The sequence below is a fragment of the Pezoporus occidentalis genome, unplaced genomic scaffold, assembly GCF_034315485.1.
Source record: "Pezoporus occidentalis ecotype Australia unplaced genomic scaffold, CSIRO_AGI_Poc_V1 ctg35, whole genome shotgun sequence".
Taxonomy (NCBI): Eukaryota; Metazoa; Chordata; class Aves; order Psittaciformes; family Psittacidae; genus Pezoporus; species Pezoporus occidentalis.
Window position 1 is genome coordinate 8254378 of NW_026915483.1, and position 17827 is coordinate 8272204.

At 42.9% G+C, this 17827-nt stretch overlaps 1 protein-coding gene across 1 annotated transcript; it reads left to right on the forward strand.

Annotated features, from left to right (window-relative positions):
• The first annotated feature begins 373 nt into the window (after positions 1–373).
• Positions 374–15770, forward strand: ARL8B (ADP ribosylation factor like GTPase 8B). The gene is made up of 7 exons (XM_062630405.1): positions 374–640; positions 10149–10229; positions 10846–10919; positions 11336–11429; positions 12065–12132; positions 12353–12423; positions 13798–15770. Exons 1-7 carry the CDS (start codon positions 518–520, stop codon positions 13845–13847), a joined length of 561 nt encoding a protein of 186 aa, XP_062486389.1. The 5' UTR covers positions 374–517; the 3' UTR covers positions 13848–15770.
• The last annotated feature ends 2057 nt before the right edge of the window (positions 15771–17827 follow it).

Genomic DNA, 17827 nt, shown 5'->3' on the forward strand with positions numbered 1-17827 from the left:
CGGGTCCTGCTCCCCGCCCTGCTGGGCGGCTGAGCGGACGGGGAGGCTCTGAGGGGATCCGCGGGCGGCTGGGGCACCACTTCTTTGGGGCCAGATGGAGCAGGCGGCTGGGGATGGCTCAGGGGCCGTGGGGATGGCTCACAGCACGGCACTGCTGCCGGAGGGAACGGCCTGCGCCGGACCCCGAAACAAGACCGTCCGACTGCACAGCCGGGAGCCGCCGGGCCGGCTCCCGCCCAAGGGAGCGCGGCCCCGCCTCCGCCCCGCCCTCCCGCCGCCGCCGGTCCTCCCCGGGCGCAGCGCGGGTGGCTTCCGGCAGGGGGCGGTGCAGCGGAGGGGCAGGGGGTGGCGAGGCCTCTCTTGGTTGCGTCGCGCGAGCCGCGTCGAGGCGTCATATGACCGCGGCGCGGGGGCGAGCTGGGCCGTGTGGGAGCGCGCCGGTGCCCGACAGCCGCCGCCGCCAGTCCCGGGCCGAGCCCGCCAGTACCCCCGGCCCGCCCGCCCGTCTGCCGCAGCCATGCTGGCGTTGCTCTCCCGGCTGCTGGACTGGTTCCGCTCCCTCTTCTGGAAGGAGGAGATGGAGCTCACTCTGGTGGGGCTGCAGTACTCGGGCAAGACCACCTTCGTCAACGTCATCGCGGTGAGCGGGCCGCGCCGGGTCTCGGGGCAGGCGGCGGCGGGGCTGGCGCGTAGACCTGGCAGCCGCACGGTGCCAGGCACGTCGCGGCCGGTGCAGGCCCCGCTGGAGGGGGCTGGCGCCGCTGTAGAGCCGGGCCGGGCCGGGAGCGGCCTCGTGTCCGGCCTCGGTCCTCTCTGTCGCTTACCGGCGCGCCCCAGGCCGGTAGTGTCTCACATGCGGAGCCCGAATGCGGGGTGCAGCCGCTCCCGCGGGGCTGCCCGGGGTAGGAGCTGGCCACGGCGGCCCTCGCGGGGTTGGCTCCTAGGCGGTGGCTGAGCCAGCCGTGCGCGGGGCCTCCATAAACCTTTGTGTGCTAATGGGACCCTGATGACACCGATAGCTGTATCGGAGCTGTGCCGCGTGCTCTGAAGGCTTGTTTCAGTCAGCGTATTAGTCTGGTGAGGCTTGCGTTAGCATAAGGTGAAGATAGTATAATGTGTCTTCAGTGGCTTTCCTCCATTTGACTTTTTTTCTAGTGGTCATCAGTAAATGATTTAAGTGTTTCCCTCTCATGGTCCTTCTCTCAGTTTTTTGCTTACCCTGTTTGCTGAAATCTGCATTAAATAATCTACTTTCTCTTAAGGTATGTGCTAAGAAGTACAACTTCCAAGCCTAAGAGCAGCACACTGCTGAACTTGGGCCTGCTTATCTGACGATCTGCCTGGAGCAGATGAAGGAAGGGTGTGAGAATCCTCCTACATGAAACTTTTCCATTGTTGAACAAGATAAAGCATGGCTTGCTTAAATGCTGTGTTCGGCCTCATCAGTGTCCTGTTCTGCGGATGCATGTGATGGAAGACAATTCAAAGGGACGAGCTGGAATTTGAAAGCCTTTGTAGGGAAACTGAAATGGGAAACCAGGGTACCTTCTAGTCTTGCAGGAGCATGACTGTCTTGAGTTCAGTGCCTCTAGAAGAAGGAAGCTGGTGTATTTAGCCTTACAATCAACAGAGCTTCAGGATGTTTTGGGTTTTGGTTTTGTTTGGGTTGGTTTTTTTTTTTGGCTGTCATCTGAATATTACTATTTTTATGAATGTATTTATTTGTCAGTTAAATGAGGTGCAGGATAGGAAAAGGACTGTCATTCTCTTGCAGTTATACAGAATACTTACATTTAACTAGCTGTCGAAATGTAACTAACCTCTTGTGTAGCTGTGGATGCTAGCACTTGGTGGTCTTCATGATAATGCTGTGAAATGGGTCTAACTTCATAAAAGGAAACTTCCTCTGCCTAGGTATGTTAGGTGAAAGTTGCTGGACAAAGAATGCTAGAAGCCTTTTCTTTAACACAGTAAGAGCTGCTGCTACCTCTGGGCTTGGATTTCTAAAAATGGAACTTTGAAATTGTTGAACAACCTCAGTCTGTGGCTGCTGAGCTGGCGTGTTCGTAGAGTTTTGGGTACTGAGGTTATTCTGCAGGTGTTTTGTCTTCTGGGATCCTAGATGGTGATGGCACTTGACTTTGCTGTTCTGTCTGTGCAGTATCAGCAGCACGTTTCTTTCAGGGAGTTATCTGTGAAACTGTGTGGATAGTGCAGATATGTGGAGTAGTACTGAATTGTTGTAGTAGCTGCACTTTGGTTTAGTCCATCTAAATCATCTCAAATGGGAAAAATACACCTAAGTGAAGCTGACATCTGTATCCAGCTTGCTTTGCTAGTGGTTGAATCTTGCAAGGTTTCAACCGCACATTAGGATCACACCCAGACATTTATCTGAGTGTCATTCAAGCACTCTTGCAAAACTGAATAAGGAAGTTGTTATGCATAATGACACAGCCTAGTTAGGTGGTTTAAGTTTGGAAGTAGCAAGTTGCTTTTCCGAACTTTTTAATTAGAAAAATCTAGTGATTCTTTTCAAAGAAAGAGAGTGAGGGGACTTGCTCAGGGGTTTATTACTGGTTTGTTTTGTTTTGTTTTTTTTTTTTTAAATAAAAGCCCTAAGCTTCAGTTAGCAGTGCAGTATTAGTTCTTGAAGTAGTAGTGCTGTCCATGGCATGAAGAGCTAACTTCCTGTTAGCTGCCTCCTTGAAGGACTTTAATTCAGAGTATGCATTTGGAAAGAAGAGCCGAAAAAGAATAACTGCTCTCTGCAGGCCAGTTAATGGTTTGGATGGATGTAGCTGTCAAGCATTGGGATTGCTTAAAACCAAAATGAAAGGAATGACACAGCAAGATGCTAGTCCTGTAGAATAGCTCTAAAAGCTGGATTGCATACCAGGAACTTGCTATGGCTTATAAGGTTGTGTTCTGTCTAACAGAGGGCTGTTACCAGTCTCTTTACAACAGTGAGTTTAATCTAATCTAAGTCTCTAATGTAATTTATGCCAATCAAATCAGGCATATGCAAGGAGAGGAAAAACTCAAGCAATTACACAGGAGACTTGATCCAAGGCTTGACTGCTGCTGGAGTAGAAAGGGCATGACAGGCAGACAGTCCCATTCTAGAATAATCTTTTTCCAGGTAGGTAACTGGTTTGACTGTATTTATTCCTTCAGTGTAAACATGCACTTAGTTTCTGATCGGACCAAACTTACTTTGACTAGAAGGTTTAAAAACTGACCTTAGCAGTGAAATCTAGTTACAGCTGAATGCAACTAATGCAGCTTCTGCTTTGCTGAGGCTCTGTATTAGTCACTGTCTCTAATTAGATATTAAGCATAAGCTTTCCATGTGCATGAGTAAACTTGTTCACAAGGGAGGATATCATTTCTTCCTGGTCCTGATTTCCATAATGTAGATGGCCTGTGGCTCTTGTGTGTAGAAACTGCATGTTATCCCAGTATCACATCTTGAGTTGTTAGCTTCTTGTCTGAGGACTTGAAATGCCCATTAGTTGCTGGAGTCTGTAGTATCTTCTGTCATTTGTATCGTTGCAAATAGCATCTATTAACAGGTTTTCATCAGACATGCTGTCAAAGCTGTGAGTCCCAGCCATGCCGTTGTGGAGAGGTGCGGGAGGCAACGAGCTCCACAGCCACATGACACAACTGAAATGTGACTCAAGTAAACTGACTCTGCTTCCAGGCTGTGGGCAGTGCATGCTGGTGAATAAAGGGACACTTATTCAGCTTCAGAAAAGTGCTTCATAGAAGAGCAGCGCTTCCTGTTGCGAAGTGTTGCTTGAAACCTGGTAGATTTGTTCTTGATCCAGGAGTTTGGCACTGGAACATTGAAGCTTGGTAGCCTGATCCTCAGCAGGCAGGAGAGGAAAATAGCAGGGGTTGGAGTTGGACTTCCCCAATACTGTTGTCAGGTTTAAGAGCTTAACTCAATCTGTTCCATTTGTAGTGATAGGGCAAATAAGATCCCTTTTTAAGATTTGTGTCAAAGCCTAAATTAGCATGGTGTGGTTTTAACTTTGGGATATCTGACAAGTCTTTGAATGAGGCCTTGGTTCTGGAGAGGCAGTTTTAGAAATGCCTCAAGAAAGGATTCCCTTGGTCAGCTGGGAGCTGTGACTTCCTTCTGTCCTCGTGATTATTGTAAATAACTTTGACTTAAAGAAGCCGCACCAGGGAAGTGTGGAAAAAGATTGCTCTAAAGAGCTTTGCTGCTGTGTTAGTGCCTTCTGAAACACCAGGTAGGTCATAAATAACGTGTGTTGTCACCTCATACACATGGTAGTTAAGCGAGAAGGTTGATATTTTTTTTAAGTGAAATGTTTCTTAATCAGAGAAGTCTCTTGAAATGGATTGCCTCACTTCATTAGGTAATAAAGCTAATATGAGGTGACTCATACTCTAGTTAATACTTTTTCTTTGAGGTCCTGCATGCTGTATCCCACCTGGTCTGAACCAGGTGATTAAAATTGGAATCTAGTTTTTCCATCCTGGTCTTAAGTTCCCATATAGCACCCTAAGTAGTGGAAGAGCTTTAAGTGGTAACACCTGGAGAAAGATGCTTTCATGAAAGGCATGAAATGTCTGCAAGTCTTGTGTGACTGACTTCTAGGTAGAAATGTGTCTTTTTAGGTCTTATTTAACTGCTGTGTGGTAGTACATGTTAAGCAGACCATGTCCTTTTAAACATCCACTGAAGTCAGGGTTGGGGAAATAAAACTTCATTTTCTTGTTGGATACCACTGTTTTGATTTCTGCAGCAATCAGTCATAGAAGTGCTGTTGTAAAGCTTTTCAAGGGACTGTTTGATCACAGTGATTGAGGCTTCGAAACTAGAGTTCAAGCTTCTGAATGTGATCACAAGTAGCTGAAACACTGAAGTATTTCAAGAAGGCAGCTAGACTACAGAAACTGGAGAATTGATTTGTCCATATATAATGTGCTTTTTGGTTGAGGCTATGAATGTTGCAGAGGAGGCTTAGTGTAGGGGTAGCTTTATGTAATGCTAAAATTACCCTGCCATTTTTTTTTTCCTTAAGAAGAGATTTCTGAAAGATGCAGTGATTTTCTTAGTGTGAAAAGTTTAGGGATGAGCAGCAGGGCTTAAGGTTATATACTGGTTCAGGCGAGTTGGGAGTGTCCTGGCTGGGATGCATACTCCCAATGTTATTGTCTCCTCATCAGCTAAGCTTGTTTGTGATCTCTTCTAGATGGATGAAAAGTATTATGAGTAAAGATAAAGAAATCCTTGGTGTGTAGTAACAAAGTCTGTATGAAGAAATTTGTCCTGTAACAGTAATGAATCATGTTAGCTTTATGAGATACAAGCTGAAGGCTGCCCTGACTTTTTCTGTTGTTATAAAGAATCTCCTTGTGCAGGCTGTGGAATCAAAATCTGGTAGCTGTGAATTGGTGGTTGAGGACCATGAGGATGGACCATTGTAGGCAGCATGCTTTCTGCTGATAGCAGGAGAAAGCTTATTGCTTTAGCTGGAAAGAAGAGGGAACACTGGTTCTACTGCTGCAGTTTGAGTTCTGCCTTTAATGGCTCCTTTAATGTATTGAAATGAGCTTTTAGGGAAGGTAGAGGAAGGAGGAATTCCAGTATTACACTCAATTACTTGATCAAACTGCTTAGGGCTTGGTGCTGACAGTCTGGTAAGCATAACTCCCTAGGAGCTGGCAGTCTTCTGCATGTAGTTTGTGGGTTAAGCTGGCTGCAGCTTAAGACTGAACTCTCATCCTTTTCACACTTCTGGAATGTTAGTGATGGAGAGTGCAATGCATAACACTGCAGTCCGTGCAAGGGCTGATACTATGACTAGATGCGAGGTGAGCTGAATGCTAATGGATTTGTTGAAGTAGGAGTTGGCCCTGTGATGGAATATAATGCAGGGACCTAGTTCAGCTCTGGGAAGCAGTTTTGCTCCTCTGAATAATCCCTATTCAGCATAAATACTCAGGCAGGTGAATGGGTTCATGTTGTGCTAAAGTCACAATCTTGGACTCTTGGGGAACTTGTAGTATTGAAAAGGTCTTAAACCAGAAGGCTTAACGACTAGTCCTGCAGGTTCTTTCTGCATGTGATCTCTGAAATTTGGTCTGTTTAGTCTTCCTCTTTCTTATCAGGGGCTAGAGTTAACTTTGTTTTGTGACCTTCAGTGAACGGTTTTAGGCTGTGTGACCTCAGAGCTAATGGCTTAATTCATTGTCACTTGCAGTACACAAGGCTAATCTTCCAAGAGGCCTGGATGAAGTACAGGGTCTGCCTACTGGAATATTCGCAAGTGCTGAAATGGATGTTCTTGCTGGATTTGTAAGCAGCTACTCTTGAGTGGCTTGAGCTATAAGTGTTTGACTATATGAGTGTTTGAGCAATGCTACTGTGTATGACAACAGCCAAGCACTTTGAGATCAGGAACTGAAAATATTTCTGTGCTTATCAAACTTGTTTGAAAGCTGATGCCTGTTTTAGAAGGAGAAACCATTGTATTGTGAACACACGCTGATAGGGCTGAGTAATCTGCTCTAGGAGGGCTAGAGGGAAGTCTGATTCAAACAGAATTGCTTACTAATAAAAGCATATTCTTCTTCTACTGAGCAAGTAGCTTTTGCATATGAATAAGATGCAGCTGAATTCCTGGCTTTTTTCCCCCTGTAGAGGTAGTAAACAAAAGCCCTCTAAATTCTGGGTTTAAGGAACTGTTTCTGGGCTAAGATGGTTGGCTGCAGTAGCAGAACCTATCAAAGGAGATCATTGCCTGCTGACAAAATCCTGTACCATCTTTTTACCATTTTTGATCTATTTTAAAATATAAGGTGGCTTAAAATACAAGGTTTCTTCATGTAAACTGTGAACAATGTGTGAACAGTGTGTGAACACCCACACTGATATCAAAGTAAGGTCTTTCAAATGAAGAGATGAGTTGATCAGTATGCTCAAACCCTGCAGTCAGGTGTGCCTCTCAAAGCTGTAAAGTGCCCACCTCACCTCAGAATAAGTCTTAACTTTTTATAGTGGGGATGGGCATGCTTGTGTTTTGGAGGCAGCTCAGTGAAAGCAGCTGTGATACGCTTCTCTTCTGTTTCTGACAGCTCAGAAAGTATGTCAGTGCTGGCTTGTTTTGCCTACAAAGCAACATACAGAAAGCTGGAACTCAAGTTGTAACTGAGTGACTCCGTAGTCCAGTTTTTAAGCAAGTCAGAACAAGTTTTTATGCCACCTGGGTGTGTAGTGTGGGTAGAGAGTACTTGTAAAGTAGTATATGGTGCAGCAGCTTTTCTGAAGATACTGTGATGCACCAAAAGGAAGCTTTCCAGAAATTTCTTCAACGTTACATTAAGCATAGGGCAAAAGAGGAGCTGCTCCAATCCGTATCCTAAAAGAGTGGTAGAGCTATTTGTATCCTAAAAGAAAGAGAGCATGAGCTATTGGTAGGAACAGCACTTGAGTGAAGGGTCTTGAAGTATGAGTGGGATAGCTGACAGCATATGGGGTGGGTAATATAATGTAGCACAGAGATGGAGGTTGAAGGAGTGCTTGGGAGATGTTTGGTTAGAAGATGTGGGTGTAGGGTGTGACTGCAGAGGCAGGAATGCAGTGGTTCTTGAGCAACCATTGCAAGCTGACCCTTCAAAGGCAAGATTGGCAGTGCATGCTTTATGAACTGAACTAAACTGCATCAGATGTGGAAAGCAGGGTTAATCACCTGCCGCTGAGCTACACATAATCCAGCTGGCTGAGGTGGGCAACTTGCACACTGGGCTTTCAAGGCAGGAACAGGAAGCTCCTGAGCCAGCATGCAGGTTGTGCACCTACCTTGCCAAGTTATCAGAAAGGTTAGAGTAGTTTCTGAAATACCCTGCATGAGATTGATACGTGTAGCTTAAAGAGCTGAAACATCTTGCAAATGAGAATGCAAAACACCTGCCTCATGAGGTTTAAGCTGTCCATTTTTCAGATCATTGCTTTTTACTGTTGCTTTCCTTGTATTCAAGGACTTAGTTATTTTTTTGCTTCTTTTAAAACACAATTAGCTGTATAGCCGTGCACCTGGAAAGCAGATACTAAATGTGAAAAATCACCACCTGTTCAGGGACTGCTGTCTTTTCAAGTCTAAGCTCTGGATGTATTTCTGTTTTGGAGGTCAATGGCAAGATCAACATGCCATTTAACTGAAGGATTTGGCCAAATAAGCCCAAATGAGACCGTTATCACCTGTATGTTTTCAGATGCTTTCTAATATTTATCAGACTTGCACTGGAGTCTGTATGATGTGAAGCTTGCAGCTCTGGTATGCTAGAGGAAGATCACAGTGTGGGGTTGGGGGTGAACTAGTGGGAGCAAGCCAAAGAAAGTGCAGGCTTCTAGGCGTAGAAGTGAATAACAGCATTGGTATTACGAGCTGATCATCTTCTGGTTGCAAAGATGCTCTGAACAGCATCTTCTCACAGCGTAGAATCATTTAGGTTGGAAAAGACCTTTAAGATCACTGAGTCCAACTGTTAGCCCAGCACTGCCCACTAAACTGTGTCCCTAAATGCCACATCTACACGTCTTTAAATACGTCCAGGGATGGTGACTCCACCACTTTGCTGGGCAGCCTGTTCCAATGCTTGACAACCCTTTCAGTGAAGACATTTTTCCTAACATCCAATCTAAACCTGTCACCACTTGAGGCTATCTCCTCTTGTCCTCTTGGGGGGGGGAGAAGAGGCTGACCTCCACCTTCCTCCATCCTCTTTTCAGGTAGCTGTCAAGAGTGTTAGGATCTCCTTTGAGCCTCTATTTCTCCAGGCTGAACACCCCCACTTTCCTCAGCCGTTCCCCTTCACACTTGTGCTCCAGACCCTTCACCAGCTCTGTTGCCCTTCTCTGGACCAGCTCCAGCACCTCATTCTTGTAGTGAGTGGCCCAAAACTGATACACTGGTGTGGCCTCACTAGTGCTGAGCACAGAGTCTGATCACTGCCCTAATCCTGCTGCCACACTATTCCTGATACAAGCCCTGTATGCTGTTGGCCTTCTTTGGCATGTCCAGTTGGACTTAGTTACTACTTCCAGCTTGTAAGCAGTTGTGCCCTAACTGTAGGGTGAGGTGACATCTGCTTCAGAGATCCTAAAGGGCTTTTAACTCGGGCTAGCTTCTCTGTGCAACATTAGGGAAGAGAAGCAGATTTTCTGCTGCTGTGATACCAGATCTTAATTAAACAACTGAATGCATTTGAGTCGATCTTTTTTCCAAATCTGGTTGACTCTCTGGTTGCATTACACATAATGGATGTAGTGTGATACACAATGACCGCTGTGGCTAAGATTCACCTTCTGCCAAAAAGCTAAGGGAGCATGGGAGAAATCTGTACTGCTGTTGATAACGCTTGTTACAGCTCTTGGGTTAGCTGCAGGAGATAGCTGTGAACTTGGCTTTCAAGCTGTTACAGATAAAAGTGTAACAGACAGTAAAACATCTGCCACCAGAGAACCTCTCTAATACAGCACTGTTTTGTGGCAGTTATGTCAGACCTTAAAGTGATGCTGAACTTCTGGTGGAAATGGACTGAAATATTCTCCAATTGCATTCCAGTTACCTCTTCCACTGTGGAACAGGTTGGACACTGTAGCCTAGCAGGAAGCAGACCTGTCAGGTCCTTCCACTTTCCAGCCTTTAACACTCCTCGGGGAGTTGGAGACTTACTCCTGTGGGTTGGAGACTTACTCCATAGGAGTGATTTATTACTCTAACTGTCATACATAGAGTAGCTTGCATCAGAGGAAAATCTAGCTTCCAGGTAACTAGGAGATCCTGATGTACAGAACTTGGCTCCAGCAGAAGTAGGTGAATGGCTCTTTTCCTATACTTGCCCTGTTTGTCCATCTGTTAAGTTGTGCAAAGCATTTTTCCACAGGTAACTTTGCTGCCCTGACTGCCTCAAGGCTTGGGAAAAAAATATTTCAGTGCTTGTAAGAAATGACTCCACTGACTTAACACAAGCTTCAGTACACATGAATATAATATCTGCAACTTCTTGTCTATAAAGCCTTCAGTTGAAAGACAGTAAAAGACTACATTTTATTATGTAAACTAGCTGCATCAGGTAAGCACTAAATTCACCTTTCTTGTTTTCAGTCAGGTCAATTCAGTGAAGATATGATTCCTACTGTGGGCTTCAACATGAGGAAAGTTACAAAGGGTAATGTTACAATAAAGGTATGTTGCTATTGTTGTCTGTCTCTTTTTAAACCCATGCAAGGTGGTTTTCAGTTTCTAGTTTAAAATTTGTATGTTTGCTCTGTTTTGCTTCCACCATTGGGACAAATACAGGGTACCGAAGAGGCTCAGCTAAATCTGTCAAATAGCTTAAGGATATGCATGTTTGTTTATGGGGTTTCTTAAATGAAAATATGTGTGTGATTTCCAGACTCATGGACTAGTTAAAGCAATCTTGTGATAAAGCTGTCTGGCTCTAATCTGAGTTAATTCTCAGAGATTCTCCACTTCTGCTCATCAATATTGCTTAAGGGTAGGCTTAACAAAAAGCAGTTTTAAGTCAATACATCTTATTTCCTTGTATAGCACAGTGTGTAGACTTAGTACACAAGTGTGTTCTTGCACCTGGTGTAAGATGCTCTAATTTGCAGCTTATGCTGTTGGGCCTGCAAGCTTTGAGCAGCTGTACTAGGGATTATTTCTGCTCTGATATGTGAGAGGTCTTGCAGCTGGCCTAAGGAGAAGGGAAAAACTGTTTTGATTTCTTGTCTTATTCTTTGCGTGACATGTTTAGACATAGTGCATGGCTAAATTGTCTTTTTCCCCTTGCCTTAAGATTTGGGATATAGGAGGGCAACCACGATTCCGAAGCATGTGGGAGCGATATTGCAGAGGAGTTAATGCTATTGTGTAAGTGTCATCTTCTTTCAGCTAGTACTTAACTTCAGATTTGCTCCTCTTCTGTGTGTACCCTAACAGTGCATGCCTGACTTGATAGTACTTGTTTTAATTTTGCAACTGTACTGCAGCCATATTGACCTCTTTTACCCTTAAGTTCAGGGCTCACGATAGGTTATTTTCTTACCAGCGTGTGATCTTGAGTACTAACTGCTTCCTGTCTGAATTGGATGGCAGTGCTGTCTAACTGAAAGAATCTTCCATCTACTCTGATCTTGGAGAATTTTTTTAAAAGAACCAAATTCTTTGCTCGGAAGATCTAGCTTTGTTTAAAGCCTTGTTGAATGTGCTTAGAACAGTGTAAAGGAAAGACTGCTGTTCATGAAGTAGTTCAGTCTTACTGATCTAACCTTAAATTCTCTTTAAAGCTACATGGTAGATGCTGCAGATCGTGAAAAAATAGAAGCCTCTCGAAATGAGCTGCACAATCTTCTAGATAAGCCACAGTTACAAGGAATCCCCGTAAGTAATGTTGCCGTACGCAGTATTAAACTTGCTTGCAGAATGCATAAAACTTTAGCCACTCTGAAGTTTGGCTTGAACCGTTAAGTGTAAGAAAGACCTAACCTTTTTGGTTAGTATAAGCATGAACAATACCTGCCTGTTGTGTCTCAAATCAAATTGTTGACCTCAGTCAATTCTTCAATGATCTTACTCTTGTTCAGTGCCAACAGCAACAACAACAAAAAAAAAGATTAAAAAAAGGACAGGAGTTCCAATAGTAGAATATTCCACAGCATGCATTTGTGCTCTCTAGAGTCTGCTATAGTTGAGGTTAACCAAAGTGTAGTACAGAAGTATAGAGTAAGCTTAGGGAATCACAGGTGAAGCCTACTGGGATTGTTCTTGGTTTTATCAGTTGATGTGTTCTCATGCTTGCTTTTTGCATGTAACAGTTTATTTGTACCCCCACTTTCCCTGTGTCAGCCTTCCTTCATCTAGCTTAATAGTGATTTTCTCATTCCGTTCGATTTACTAGCCTAGTGCAGACTACTTATCAGACTCCCTGAAGTTTGCTGTGTGGTTTGGTGTGTTTTTTTTTTTTCTGTTCTTTTTTTAAAAAAGCTGCAACTGTTTCCTTCTACTCTGGATTACAGGTTCTAGTACTTGGAAATAAGAGAGACCTTCCTAATGCTTTGGATGAGAAACAGCTAATTGAAAAGATGTAAGTCTAACCCTTCTGAAGAAAGGCTGCTTTAACTCCAAATGAATTTGTGTACATAAGGTTGTTACATGAGTAAGCTTGTATTTGTAAGTAGAAAACCCAGCAACAGGAGCTAGCTGGAACATTGTAAAAAACCAAGCTACTTGAAGAGGAACAGGTTAGATTGTCAGTGTAAGAGTCTTTGTTACAAGTGTATGTTGAAATGTTCTCTCTCTTGTAGGAATCTTGCTGCTATTCAAGACAGAGAAATCTGCTGCTACTCAATTTCTTGCAAAGAGAAAGATAATATAGGTAACTATTAACCTAAAATGTTTAACATTATGAAGAGCTGTCAGGGGATGGATTTGGGGGACTGTAACTACTTAAGCTTCCTGGCTTCAGTAAACTGGTAACAAATGAAGGAATGATGTGTCAGTGCACTGGTTAAATTTTATATAACACCTGATGGCAGTGAGGGAGCTTGACTGGTATTAAAGTGAAATCTGCTGCTTGCCTTTAATTTGCAGCAAATACCTGACTAGTCTCACTATTAGTTTGACCTAAATGATTTTATACTTCTGTTGGGTGTTCTCAACTCTGCCACACTCTATGAAGCTAGCAAGTACTTGAAGCAGGTTTTTCCTCAGTCATTACCTTGAAATTATCATCTTCCCTTGCTGTCTTATCAAAGCAGTTCCTGTTGTGGCCTATGCTAGTCACTCCTCCATGCAGCCAGACAGTAATTTTTTCTGGTGCTGACATCAATTGCTTTAGAATTTCTGAAGTTCAAAGGCAGAAACCATGGTACTGTGTAATACCAAGTATTTGACATAAGTATTGTAAATAAACCAAGTAATCTCAACTGAATAAAAGCACAGTACTTATCAGGAAAAGGATGGCAAGTGTTGCCTTCTTGTGGCTGCCATGAGATTGACACTGGTTCACTGGCAGGCTAACACAAGTTTACTGATGAGGGAAACTTCAGGCTGGTGGTCACAGGAACAAGCTACAAAGGGTACCAGGACTGCTTTATGTTAAGGACTCAACTTCTTTCCAGAAAAATCTGCCTCTGGAACTCTTCTGACCTCTTAGGCACGAACCTTACTATCAAAGATGAGAACGTGGTGGACAGGAGCAGCAGATACTCCTTTCTCTCATATCTCCCACACAAGCCTCACAGCACAGCTGAGCATCACTGATGCTATAGGGAAGGTGCTGCTAGAAGCATTGGGCTGGTATGATATTAGTGCATTTAACTTCCTTAGGAGACTCTCTTTCAAGCATGGAGGAACTTGAAGACTTATACTGTAGGGCTAAACTAACTTTGTTAGGCAAGGAGACACAGACTGGCTAGATAGAGTAATGTTGATCTCAAACTAATTATGTGAGTCGTACTGAAGTGTCAGGTTAAAAGATGTCTTTTTTTCTAGAGGTGTAGTTGACTGAGTAAGAAGGATGTCTGGGGCAGTTCCTTTAAATGCTCCTTAAGAGATGCTGTGCAGCTATAGGACCAAAGCACTGACAGCAAGCATTCCAAAAAATTATTCTGTTGATCTGTCTTGGATCATCCGCTAGAGAAGGACTTGGATATTCCTGTCATGTCTGAGGACACTGGCATACCAAAGCGATGCCAGTTATACAAATACAGATAGACACTTGAATATGGAATTTCTCTTCTCTCTCCAGATATCACGCTTCAGTGGCTTATTCAGCATTCAAAATCAAGAAGAAGCTGAAGTCTTCCTGGAATCTCCAGTACCAGTCGGCCATAATCTCAATTGTCCACTTCCCTCCATAATGAGATACTACCCCAAAATCCTGTATCAAGAATCTGCCTTTTCACGGTTCATTTCTCATGTGCACTGCTGAAGACTTGTATTCCTATTCTGTCACAAAACAACTAGAGTTGTCATGATAAAGTCAGCACAAATATTTATTTTACAACCATCTATGGTGGGAGGGTTGGGGGGGGGCTTTTTAAGAAAAGATAACCTAATCTCTCTACCATGTTAACTATGATGGTACACTCTGTTCTGGTTTTTCAGGGCCAGGTTTTTATATGATTTTCAGCAGGTGTTTTATTTCTAGTGTTTAGTGGCTTGAAGATGCTGATGCTTGACAGCATTAAGATTCTGTAAGATGCCACATACAGTAGTTAGAAAACATTTAAGCGTGAGTTGTGGGATACTGATTAATCTCACAAATGCATGTGATGTGTGTATGTAAGCAGAGAAATGGAAGCTGTTTGCAGAGGGGAGCACAAGGCATAATAGATCAGCATCACTAATCTACAGCTGAGATCTTACCCTGTCACTTGAAAAGGAAAACTCTCATGATGCATTAGGAAAGAGTCAAACTGTTTAAAATCATTTTGTTGCTTCTGTTTAACGTTTATGTGGGGAATGGGAATGGACTGTTATGTCAGACTTTCAAAAAAATTGGAGTATTCCAGCATGAAAACAAATTGCTAGGAACATCAGACTTTGTTCAAATACATTTTTCTATCTGCAGATACTGGTGGTCTCTATCTGAAACCAGAACATACATTCTGAGCAGCTGCATGACACTTAAATTACTGATGTTTCTGTAGAGTCAGTTGTTGACCTTTAGCACAATATCTATGTAATTGTCTAGTGTCTCTCCTGCTCATGAAATGGCTGGGCACAGTTTCACCTGGTGCTATGGAATATCTAGGCTATTGTGACAACTCTAGACCTGCCTGCTTTCTTGATGTAACCATGTGCAAAGTCTGTAAGTTGCAAGGTGAAATGTTCTACTGTGTCAAAGCACAAGAGAGCCAATGAATTGATCCTGTTTCTCAAGTAGCTCCTACAGTATAGGGAAGTATGCATAAACTAAAGATTGTAATGTTTTTGTAGCTTTATTTTCTCAATGACTTCAGTATATTTAAAGGGACGGACTTGTTAAGACTGGTTTGTTCATACAGTAATGTCAGTGTAGCTTACTAGTGTATGCAAATACATGGTACACCTGCTTGTGTTGCCTCACACCGTGTGTGATTCTTCACCTAAATGTGGTTTGCGTTATGTTGGAGTCTTTGGTTGGAAACAGTTTAGTCCATATCAGTTATGACAAGCCAGTTTTAATTTAGACTGCCATGGCCTTACTGTTCTGTACCAACTATCGCACTGTTGCACAGACACTACATGCTGCCTGCATTCAGTCTGAATTTACATTTTAACTTTTTGTCCCCTTTCAGTTCTCTGAAGCATGATTTCAATTAATTCATACTCTGGTGCTGTAGAGGAGAGGGTATATTAACTTGCTACTGTAGTCCCTAGTTCACCAGGAACTGCTACAGGTAACTTCTATTTAGCAAACTTGCTTGTGCCTAAAATAAGGAAACTAAACTAGAATGTGTGAATCTTTGTGGGGGACCAGGTCACTGTTTAGTTAACTGGCCTATAGCTAAACTCGATGTGTTTGGTGTTTATATACTTCACTGCTTTCAGCATTTATGGCATCCAAACACTACCAATTGTTAACCTGTGCATTACTCTCTGCATGTGAACAACTTATACAATTACTGAACTTTGTAAATACGTGAATTTTTTTATTTAGGTGGATGCATATGTTGGTTTACTGCTCTTCAGCTTTATTCAATAAACTTATGTTTTGAGGGTTGTATTGACACTTAACTGACTGACTTGAGTTGATGTGGCTTAACTCATGGAAATATGGGATGTCTGTCTGCTCTCCCACAAGATTAGAGTGGGGGCAAAAGGCTTGATAAATACCTGAGTTTCTTTATTTTCTGTGGTTCAACTGTTCAAGTGTAATATTCATAAAACTACCTTTCAGGCCTGGGGCTTTCTCAGCTTACATGAGCAATCTTAGTCAATCTCAGCAGACTTCAGTGTATGAAAAGCACTGATCAGCTGAAGGGTCTTAAGTAGGGACAGCCTTCTGGAGCTCTGTTTTCAAGGGGAAAAAAAAAAAAAGCATGTGTCTACAAGCTTGTTTCTTGTTGTCAAGTCTAGAGTAAAACCTTTGCTTTTCTAGCACAAGTGTCAGATCTAGCAGTTTCTGATCATTCACTGCCAATTAATGCATAAAGATTCTTATCCCATTGGGAAGTGAGGCTTCTCATTGACTAAGGTCTTGAATAAAATCTCTTTTGTGACTTTAATCTGAAGTTACAGTGATAGTTCTTTCCAGATGCTTTGTTACACAAATTTCTCATAGGTCACTGATTAAGTTATAGGACCGTATGTCAACATCTTCCAAGTAATGGTAACAAACTGGATGTCTTCCAGTCGGGGCTTCCCTCCATGTAAGCTTTCACACTTACCAGAAACAGGTTAGTTTTTAGGCTTGAGTAGTGTTCTGTTAGCATCCATCACATGTAGGTTTTCTGGTGGGAAGGACTAATGAACTGTTGAGTAAAAGATTGTGTGTATATTTCTTCAGTTGATGGAAGTTTTCTGCATGCAAAGCAAGCTACCTGGAGTGAAAATTCAAAGCAAAATACCTCTAGACACAAAATCAGTATTACTGCTGCAAGATTTGTCACCCTGGTTGGCCTGATACCAGTACTAATCACTTAAATCAGCTGTGGTATGAATTTGGTTGACAGCTCTTTGCTTGACATGGTATGTCAGGAATAGTTTCTACTAAATGTAAATAGCAGGGAGAGCTACAAAGGCCATCTGTGATGTGTGTACTCTAGAAAGTACATTTGTATTACTTCACAAAGTGACTAGGTTTTCAGAGCTGCTCCTGTACTGTTCTTCCAGATGGCTTAAGTATAGACCTTCAAGTGACTACTTGAATCCAGTGCAGAGGATTACACTTGATTTTGAAACAGAAAAGTGTACTAAGTCCTTCCAGAGGAGTGAGGCTGTTCTCACCATCTTTCAGCCTTGGACTTAAAAAACTGCTCACTCCTCTGGCACAGTTAAGTCCGAGGTTAAATCTTTTCTGTTCTAATGAAGGTGTGGAGCCTAAGGCAGATATTTAGCAGTGTTGTCTCCTGACCTTGGATGCTATAGTTGTGTTCTGCTTCTGGAAATCTGTTGGGCCAGTCTAATCTCTCATGATGATTACAGCAAACAAAGGCTGATGTAATTTCCCATTCTCAACAAAAGTTGCTTTTGGGTATGCATTTTACTAATATAAATTATTGTACTTAATAGCCATTGTCCTGAAACCCATTTCTGATATGTCTGCAGTAGGCCTTGGCTGTTAGCATATTAAGAAAAGCAGGTCTTGTGAAAAGGCAAATACTGAGCCAGAGAGAAGTCTTGGTCATGAATATGCATGGGAGTTGGACATCAGTCATATGTTTATGATTTTGTGATGTGTTGCTATTGTGTGGTGTCTCGATGGTTTAAAATATCTTTCAACTCTAAATAGTTGGTGTTGATCAGTACAAGTGATGGCTCTTACTGATCATAGAGCAGCGAGTCTTCAGACTGAGAGGAGATGTTTGTGCATGCATTTGCAGCACTAGGCTGTGGGAGAGTTTTCTTTGTGGAAAAACTCCAGTGTTAATGTGGATGGTGGTTTCTTTAAGTGCAATTACAGTGCAGCATAATTCTCATCATCACCCTGACTTTAGCTGAGTGTCTTAGCAGTTGCACAGAGCAGTTATGTCCAACATCTTGGCAACATGAAAGATGCACAAATGTGGAGCTGTTCTGTGATCTGTGGAACTAATAATGTAGTTTCTTACTGATTTGTGTTTTCTCTTTGC

Excerpts from the sequence above, each read along its gene's own strand:
- ARL8B (XM_062630405.1), top strand. The coding sequence starts at position 518 with ATGCTGGCGTTGCTCTCCCGGCTGCTGGACTGGTTCCGCTCCCTCTTC. Across the intron at positions 641-10,148 it reads CCTTCGTCAACGTCATCGCG|TCAGGTCAATTCAGTGAAGA; the intron begins GTGAGCGGGCCG and ends TCTTGTTTTCAG. Across the intron at positions 12,133-12,352 it reads AAACAGCTAATTGAAAAGAT|GAATCTTGCTGCTATTCAAG; the intron begins GTAAGTCTAACC and ends TCTCTCTTGTAG.